General features: G+C 37.9%; 1 protein-coding gene across 1 annotated transcript in view; it reads left to right on the forward strand.

The window, feature by feature from the left end:
- The window catches only part of LOC124166858 (xaa-Pro dipeptidase), a 392,399-nt gene extending 384,341 nt beyond the window's left edge, over positions 1-8,058 (forward strand). The window contains exons 5-12 of the mRNA XM_046544571.1: positions 1,994-2,055; positions 2,637-2,681; positions 2,811-3,080; positions 4,485-4,633; positions 4,882-4,982; positions 5,174-5,407; positions 5,681-5,832; positions 7,238-8,058. Of these exons, the coding sequence (XP_046400527.1) occupies positions 1,994-2,055; positions 2,637-2,681; positions 2,811-3,080; positions 4,485-4,633; positions 4,882-4,982; positions 5,174-5,407; positions 5,681-5,832; positions 7,238-7,280 (1,056 nt within the window). The 3' untranslated portion in view covers positions 7,281-8,058. The remainder of the gene's footprint in view (positions 1-1,993; positions 2,056-2,636; positions 2,682-2,810; positions 3,081-4,484; positions 4,634-4,881; positions 4,983-5,173; positions 5,408-5,680; positions 5,833-7,237) is intronic.
- The last annotated feature ends 2,132 nt before the right edge of the window (positions 8,059-10,190 follow it).

Consider the following 10,190-nt stretch of genomic DNA (forward strand, 5'->3'; position numbering starts at 1 on the left):
TAACCTAATTAGTTATGCTGCTTAGGGTATAACCAGTCTTTTGACTATATTGCGAATACGATTGATCCGTTTTGGTTTTTTATCACGCGCCGCAAATCATTATGAAGCTGGTAAAGCTATTGCAAAATATTTCGTGCCGAATTCTGTCACACTGACAACGTCACAGCCAACTCATCAGATTTCCATCTTCGCGCACATTCACGTTCCAGGGCGCCCGCGCTGGCCTGGCCATGTGGAAAGGCGAAGCAGCGTATGACGAATGCGTGTTTCTTCAACGGTCGATGGTACGGAGTGGGGCGGGGCAGTCCAGTCACCCGCGTCGTCGGACGAACACACACACACACTCGCACGAGCATACACTCGCCTCCCGCGATCAAAACATTCCTTCCCCTTCCCTCGGCCAGCCGTCACAATCCCCCTTTCCCGCCACTCACCCCCTTTCAACGGTCTGCCCCCGACTCACATGCCTGCCCCCATCCCACCACAAGCACGCATCCTGTTCCATAGTCCTTCCGGGGCGTCACATCTCCCTCATGATGAATGCACGGCGATAGCAAAAAACAATACCAATCCTTTTCGATATTTTAAGTTTATTCCGGCCGCCCCGTTGCCTACGTAGCCCCAACCAAAGAAAGGCCTCGGCTAGTTCCTCTATGTGTCGAGCGGTGAAGTTCAACCGAGTGTTCCAGTTGAGGTGGATGTTTAAATATCTTGGCTCTTGAAGTTTTCAGTTAGGTCGAACGGAAGCCCGCTAGATTAAAATATAGCGATACAATGGTCAAGCGGTATGAGATGTCGCATCTTTTGAGGAGTGGGTACGCATAACCGAGCTCTAGATGTACGCAGTGCACGAGATTTGTAGAAACCTATTTTCTAGGTGGCTACAGATCCATCCAGACATCTCAGACTTGCTTCAGGTGCAGATATCGGATGTTCAGTCATAATGGCTAGTTCTTCGATGGTATACTTGGAAACGTCCTTTTGGCTCTATTTCCGCTCTTATCTGCTTACGTATTGTTATAATTCCCAAGTGTACCAAATAATGCTAAAGAGTTGATGAGATGCCGTTGTTACGCTACGCTGAAATTTCGCTGCTTTTATTTGGTCTCAAGTTCCCCAGCTGTTTTGGATGTCTACTGAGAGTTTCTTGACTATTAGTATTCGTTTAAAGATGCCGTAGTTATTTATAAACCATGTGCCTTTGAAGGTCAATCCCTTATAAATTCGTCATCATTATAACATTTAAAGCGTCATTCAATGATAATGTACGTGATACCTTATTAGCGGGGCCCTTTTGGATACTATCTACTCTATGCATTCTTTTCCTCGTGTTTGAGCTTTTGTTTGTCGGTGCCGCGCTAAAGGCTCCCTGCCAAGATGGCGGACACATTTTTAGACCGTCTGGAACACAGGTGGTCCTCTTTCCCTGCCCCATCCCCCGGCGCCGCTTATACTTTTGCCCCCCCCCCCCTCTCGAATTCCATTCTGAGGTACCCCAAGAGAGAAGAGTTTTTTGAGCTCCCACGAGGTTTTCCTACGTGTGCTTCGTTTCCATATGGAAAAGCCTACCATTGAGGATAAAACCTAAAACAAGGCCCAAAAATCTCAATGACAGATTTGATCTGTAGGTCAGAACCATGGCCCTTATATACGTCAGGACATTGAATTCGGAGAATACAATGTATAAACAGAAACACTAACCAAATAACTTGAACATTTGTACGAATGAGTATTTAAGCTCGCTACGGTTGAATCATCTTTCATCAATAATAATTTCCTTTGTCACTTCCGCTTATCTCCACCTCTTCCCATTATATACTTCTGAAATATCTAACTCTACTACCAAATCCTCCTTCGGAGGTTGAATGAGAGTGAAATTTAAATGTCAAATAATATGAAGGGTGGTAAATGGTACCTAATATGTTGATAGTTCTAGAAGTATGGCGATCAGAAGTGAGTGATTCCTGAACAATCCTAATCTTTTCCATTACAGAGTGGAATCAACACGGACAGCAAGAGGACGGCGGTTGAAGCCACCTTTGATGGAATTTCTCAGTGAGTTCCCCCATTCCACTCCATTCTGTCAGCGCCCCACTAAAGGGTCAATTGTGGGAAGAGTGGGATGTTTGTTTACGTTGGCGTTCTGGTGAGGTGTTGGTAAAATTTGCCGCGCGATGGCAGTGTCGTACGGGACATAGAAATGCCCCACCAAGCGGCCATTTAATGCACTAGGAGAATGAGAGCGGGCTTTGAAAGAACAATTCATAAACACACAGAAATATGCTCCATATATTATATTTACTGTATTTATATGATATATATATATACATTTATATACTACTTCATTCATTCACACGACGCCTTAAGCGCAAAAATACAAATAAATTCACAGGTGAAGAAAGAAAGGGATAGGAACATGTAACAGAAAAAGGACGAGGACAACGGTGCTGTGGTAGATGAAAAAAAAAAAATATATATATATAATTTATATATATGTGTGTGTGTGTATATATATATATATGCACTACATTTATACTCTTATGTTAACATATAATTAATCAAACTCTAATATTGCTTTTTATATTTATATCATATTATAAGTACTAATGCTAAATTATTGTACATTTTCATTGTAGATTCAATGTGAATAACAAAATTCTGCATTCGGAAATTTCAGAATGGTAAGTTTTTGTGAAAGCGTTCTAATGTGATGTCTTAGAATAAAATTACACCTAATTAATTGAAAAGTATTGATTTGACTACAAAAAAATTGTACACCTATGTTATTTCTATTTTATTTTGTTGCCTAGTCGTGTAACAAAGACCCCACTGGAAATAGAGGTGCTACGTTTTGCAAATAAGATTTCCTCAGAAGCTCATATAGAAGTCATGAAAGCAATACGACCAGGATGCATGGAATACCAGTGTGAAGCAATCTTCAAGAAAGAGGTATATTCAAGAGGGGGATGCCGTCATGTGTCCTACACATGCATTTGTGGATCTGGTGAAAATGGTGCAGTGCTGCATTATGGCCATGCGGGAGCCCCAAATAACAGAATCATCAAAGATGGTGATATGTGGTCAGTGATTTCCCTCTTATCCAATATTCATTTGATATTGAAATAGCTTCCTTAATATTTTTCTGTTGTAAATATGTTTTAGCAGCAACTATTTTATAGCTGAGTATTTACTTTTTTATGAATAATGCATGCATTTATTATGGATCATAATTGTCAATGACAGTACCACAAGGTACACTTGAGAAATAAATATTTCCAAATTTCCAGTGGCCCTAACAACCGAAATCTACTGTAAAAAATTATAAGAAATAATGTGCCTATCTCAAGGTTGTAGAGCCAGAGAAGTATTTTAGGGGTTTTCTTGGTAGGGAAAAGTTTGGAGGGGGGTTTCGTTGAGGGGAGATGAATTTAGATGGGGTTAATTTGGTTGGGCTGTACTTTATGCTGTATCTCTTGAACATTTTGGGGAGGGTTAGAATCACTTGATCCTCTCCCCTCACATTTCTATTATGACCTTTGCTGAACTACCAAGAGCCAGGCTGGCCCTGGCCTCAGACCAAGCACTGGTGTAAATTATAAGTTAGCCCTCTCTACACACTAATAATCTCTATTGGATTAGCACCTTCAATCTCGGACCCTGGGTATTTTGCCCTCTCCCAACTCTTAGCAGTCTTGAAATGAAATACTGAAGCAAATACCAGAAGTTTCTTTATAAAGATGTTGTTTTTTTATATCATAAGCTTGTTACACCAAGAGAAAACTTTACCTTAGCCTAAATAAGCGAAAGCCTATCATAACTAGGACGTTGGATTAATTCTACGAGGCATATTCATTGAAACACATTTTATTGGCAGTTTTAGTAAGCTACAAACCTACTTCACTTCTCTACATAATCACCATTCACCTCTAAGCATTTTCCTTATTGGTGCACCAGCTTTTTAACCCTATGGATAGAAGCTCGCCACCTGAGAGTTTTACTAATTGACAATGCCATTCCTGAGTTCCTCTTTGATGTCGAAACATTGTCCTCCAAGCCACTGTTTCAAGTTGGTTTCATGGCACTATTGTCTTACCTTTCCTTCGCTCATAGGTAGGTCCATGAACTGGGAAAAACTGCCGATGAATTTCAGCCGCCAACAATCCTTTTCCATTCACAAATCATATGACAGAACGCACTTTACAGCTGATGGGATCAAAGATTGTTGCAGACATTGTTATTTACATGCATGGACAAGCAAAATACTTCGGAAACAAAACAAATGCTGCTATAGCTTCTCAATGAATCAGTAGATGGCTCTACAGTAGTGAAACACCAATATTTAAATACTTACAAGCAAACGGCCCTTACTTTATGAATATACCTCATATTATTTTTTTAGTTTAATAATTCCTAATAATTTCATTAATGGTACTGTCTTTAATATTTTCACCACCTATGTATGATTCTATCTCCTCAATTTTCAGCCTATTTGACATGGGTGCATCATACTATGGGTATTGCTCAGATATCACCTGCTCCTTCCCTGCAAGTGGAAGATTTACTACAGATCAGCGAAACATTTATAATGCTGTGCTGATGGCAAATAGAGCAGTGCTGGCCGAAATTAAACCAGGTAACTAATACGACTTTAGTTTTGTTTAGAAAAATTATATAATTTCCTAGCACTGACCACATGAAACAATAACTTTTCTCACTGGAAAATTATTTCAATTTATTGTATAGTGTGCTTCTTATATCAACTGTTACTCTATGTTGTTCTTTTTCTCAATTTTAGTGATGCAACTGTTTCATACTTTATGCTAAGACTTAAATTTTGTATTTACTTTCTTAAATAAACATAAGAATTCATTTTTCCCAAAGGAGTATCTTGGGTCAGCATGCATGTGCTTGCAAATCGAGTATTGCTGACTGAGCTAACAAGATGTGGAATCTTGTGTGGAGACATAGAGATGATGATGAAAGTAAGACAATAATCATGCTACTTTATTTTTTTTACCATAATATATCGAGGTGATGATTATTTTTTAAATGTATCTCTCTCTACTCACATGTCTGACATTTCTTACTGTGCAATAATTAGTATTTGCATGATGGAATTTCTATCTCTATCCCTATTATGAACAAGTAATATTGATTTCGTAAATACTTGTAGGCTAATCTGGGTGCAGTGTTCCAGCCCCATGGCCTTGGCCACTTTATGGGGTGCGACGTTCATGATGTTGGAGGCTACCCAGAAGAAGCATCTTCTTCAGGCTCTGCATCCCCTCTAATGTGTAAGCAACCTGAGAGACCCACAAAGCCTGGATTGAGGAACCTAAGAACAGCACGTTTACTCGCACCTGGAATGGTGCTCACAATTGAGCCTGGATGTTACTTCATACCTCACGTAAGAGGATGATCCCTCTTCTGTCAGCCTCATAAATGCACAGAAATTATGTTGATTGTGAATCAATGCTGTTTCATAGCTTTGCTCTTATGAAGTGGTGATGTAAAAAAATCATTCTCACTCTTCATTCAGTTATTTCATCAAGTTTTTTAAATTATGCATTGCCATAGTTTAGTTATTGCCTATTGTTCTGTACAAGTACTATACCTACGGTGGAATTGATTCAGTTTTAAAGTTAATGGAATGAAGCTAATAATGATCTTATTTCTTCAGGCATTGGATAAAGCACTAAATGACTCATGCCATTCAAAATTCTTGGTAGCCAAAGAAATCTGCCGTCTCCGAAATTTTGGTGGAGTAAGAATTGAGGATAATGTTGTTGTAACTTGCACCGGTGCTGAACTTCTGACAAATGTACCTCGAAAGTAAGTGCTCGAAGTTAATATTTTTTACAACTAACTTTAAAACTATGAAGTATTTACCTCAATTTCTTCATCAAGGTTCAATGCTTGAACACCCAGTATTTTTTCTACTGGTGAGGAGCATGTCTGTCGTGTTACAATGAGGTTATGATGTGATGAATTCTGTAAAAAGAAATGTGGCTTTATGTTAAGAGATGAATGTTAGGAAAGCTCTCAATATTTCCTGTGGAATAATTCACAAAAAATCTGTAATCACAAATGCTGTAGCCAGAAAAAAGTTTTTGTGTGAATTCATTTAGAACAGGCAGCATGGTAGCCTAGAAAGTAGAAACAGTCTGGCTGATGAGAGCTGTCTGATGAAAGGTAGAAGGGTCTAGTTCAGGGTAGGGGGCAAGGTTGCCGGGTAAGAAAGGGAAACGCCTACGTCACATGTAAACAAAAGGCTTCCGTGCGAAGAAAGGAGTGGGAAGGGATGGCAAGAGTGAAGGACCCAAAAAGAGAAACCCTTGTTTAGGGGATTTGAAGAAAGGGCTTGTTTGGGTGGTTCAAGCTTGTATCGGTGCTTCATATGCATGTGACAACATTGTATCATTAGGCGAGGGTATGAGGCACGTTTGGGGGACAGCGATTGGCTGCAAACTGTGTTAGCACAGTGTTCTCCACTCCTCCTTTTGCTCTGTCATTGGAAAAGTCTCACCAGCCAGACTGTTTAAGGGCCCTGGATTAAAATCCCAGGTGAAGCATAAGGACACTCCCAAAAGAAATCCTCAAAATGGGAGGTGGTCCAGGGAAAGGAATTGGCTCCTAACCCCAAATGTGCAAATGCTTGTGACTAAGTCTGGAATGAGCTCTACCCTATCCTAATAAAAACAGCCTTTGAGTTGATTCACTGCATGAGTGATATAGAAGGGGTTCACTGAAAATTAAGTCTCTCAAAAATTTTGGGGGTTGGCAGGGTGGCACCAGCTGCCTACTGTCTTGACTAGGTATCTACCAAAAATCTTTGGGATGTTCTCCATTTACTTGCCCGTTTTTTTTTATTAAAAAGGTTGATGATAAAGCTGGGAAATGAAACTTTGAAAAAAAAAACTTGTACTCAGAATTACGCAAAAAAATGCATGAAAGATTACAGGATGCATTTTTTTAAATTTTGGTCAATATTTTTCCACCAATGGTGACTGCATGCATTAACCAACATACGCAGTTATTAAAACAATGAGACCCTACAGGTTTTAAAAATATTTTTTGATATAATGCTATTTTTGCATGTATTAAAATAAATACATGGTTATTCTGGTGAATTTCCTATGAGCAAGATACCTTAATTGAATGCCTAATTAAGTGGCTAATAGACATAATAATTTATCTCAAAATACTACAATTATTTGTTCTCACTTACTTGATATAGAGTGGAGCAGATTGAGGCAATCATGTGTGAAGGGCGCTCATAAATCAGCGCATCAGAAAAGAAGATGCAGAGCTGGCGGAGCTACGTAGAGCTGGCAGAAAAAATTGGTTAAGGCTCTCTCTTCTATCAGTTATTTTTATGTACCGTTTAAGGTTTAAATACAAATCCTTTATGAATAAGCATTTACTGTAATTTAGGTATGAAATTAATTCAATATATTGAAAACTAATGTGTTTATGCATGAGGAGTGACAACTTATGGGGTTAACTTAAATTTCAGATGATATACAAGTGATATATAAATCACTAATTAACTTGGCAACATCTATAAAGGGTATTTTAGTCATTACATTGTTAGAGTTCTTGACTTACATTTATGAAAAGATTAGGACATGTAGTGCTTTTTCATTGAATATCTCTAAAATAATTTAGAAGAATGCTTTGTATTCTGTAATATTTGGTTGGTTTCAAGACTGATACTTATTAAAACATCATAAAAGTCATTATTCTTAGTTAAAGTTCATTAAATTCTGCAATTAAACCAATATAATTATGTATAGCCAATATTACTGAAGTGACTAAATCAGAAGTAGCTTAGACTAAGTATACCACTTGTCAATTCTTGTTTTGTCTATTGTTTATGTGAATTTGGGTGATTTGTCAAATGGTTGGGTAATAATATGTAGTTCATACTGTAACTTGTTCTGGTATTTGTCATATAAATTGGTGTATAGTGATTCCAAGGCTATATTTTTATGACAATTATTAAATCAATGTAAAATAACTATATTTTCCTGAATAAATTTTGGTGAATTGGGGAAACAATGCTAGTTTCTTTATGCAACACCTATCCTCCCCTTAATTTGATTTGTGGTATGTAGTTAATGTATTTTCACAGGCATTACCAAATATGTGACTAATCAGTGTCTTAGATCCATTTAACGTAAGTATGTTACTGATCAGTGATTCAATCAGTGATCAGTGATAATCAATGTAAAATAACTATATTTTCCTAAATAAATGTTGGTGAATTGAGGAAACAATGCTAGTTTCTTTATGCAACACCTATCCTCCCCTTAATTTGACTTGTGGTATGTAGTTTATGTATTTTCACAGGCATTACCAAATACATATGTGACTAATCAGTGTCTTAGATCCATTAAACGTAAGTATGTTACTGATCAGTGATTCGTGCAATTTAATTTAGAAGTGAAACTAATTTATCTAACATAGTATATTGTACATGTAGTAGTATTCATGACTGAATAGGATATTTTTTAAATAAAATATATTCTATTCATTTGATCACAATAAAGAATCTAGAGAAAAAGTAGGAAGAAGGCTAAGAAACTCCAGTCCAGCCAAGATCAATGCTTATTATATGAGATAAGAGAAAATGGATTGTTTCAGATGAGATGCAGTGGAACCATTCCATCTTGAAATATTTTAGCCAAAGCAAATTTTTCCTATTGAAGGATGAATGCAGTAAGAGATTAACCCTTAGTACCCCTTGAGTGGGTATGACTAGGGTTGCATACTTTAATTGAATGGTCCAAGTGGCACTCACGCTGTTGCAACTTTGGTGAGAATATTCATAACGAGCGTGATGCGCCCGCTCCCAGCGGGCTTCCCCTGCTCTTTTCAATGCAGGTCCACAGAGGGATAGGCACGTTTCTAATTTTAAAATGTAGAAAAAAAAGCAAGGGTCTTATGTACAAATTTAATAGGAATGTTCATGTACAAATTGAGGTCAGAGGACCTCTTTAAACACAACATTGGAAGTAGTTACACTATCCTCTGTTACACGCCTCATGTGATGTGTGAGTTAAGTGATTACTCATACTTACGTATCAACAGGAGACTTGAATGTGGAATCAGCCGCATTTTGGTAAAAGTTATTTAAAGAATGCGAGATATTGTTGCAAATGAACAAATGTATCAGTTTGTGCGCCATTAACGTCCGGAATATTTACCGTTTTTTTTATTATTTAAAAACCAAATTTAGGAAACAATAGCAATATTTAGGAAGTAAGATATGCCATCACATGTTCTCTGATAAATTCTGTGCATTTTTGTACCTCATTTGTAGAGTTTGGTAGCATATAAGTTGAGAAAAAGGTATCTATACAGTAGAAATAATATAGAAGATATTTTTGGCTCCTGTTGACGTGAACCCTAATCTTTCTTCCCATGGGTATTGAAGTGGCACATGGCATACCATGCAGTACCATGTTCCTTAGCTCTCTCACCCAATTCAGCTCAAGAGATATGGTATCACTCAAGTGATGCTGATGGTTCCCACATGAGTTTGCTGTGGGAATATGAGATGCACTCTGATTTCTGATAACTCAGATGTAGCTCATACACAACCAGGTCAGTAAAATGTGAGGAGTACACCCGCAATCAATTTTAGGCACAATGAAAAACGAAAACCCCAGTTTCTGGATCCATAAGGTTTTTAAATTCCTGGACTTGGAATGGATAAGGAGAGGAAGAGGAGGCAAGCCATGGCCCCAAGAAATTCCTGGTAAAATAGAAAATTCATGACCATATACATGGTTTTTCAATGAATAGAATGTCCTCTAGACACCATATATAGAAAGAGGCCCTCCTTCCCCCTCACTACTGAAATAATGACTTTGAATGAAAGACCCTGAATAAATGTCTATCGTTGTTAGAAATGCAATGGAGCATGCTTTGTTGTGATTCTTTCTTAACATTAGATACTTAAGTGAGAGACCTCAGTGCCTGATGAAATCTAACCACATGGTGAGGTCTTTCTGGCAAAAACCTTCACCATGTTAGTTTTGTAGTTTTTGAATGTATCAGTAGCATGGTTATTTTTTTAAGATGAGGCAAACCTTTACTAAGAGTATACCAAATAATTGTCATAACATCCATTCCGCAATACTATCTACACCTACATACTACCCCACAAGCCGCCTAAAAGGTGT

The sequence above is a fragment of the Ischnura elegans genome, chromosome 1 (assembly GCF_921293095.1).
Source record: "Ischnura elegans chromosome 1, ioIscEleg1.1, whole genome shotgun sequence".
NCBI lineage: Eukaryota > Metazoa > Arthropoda > Insecta > Odonata > Coenagrionidae > Ischnura > Ischnura elegans.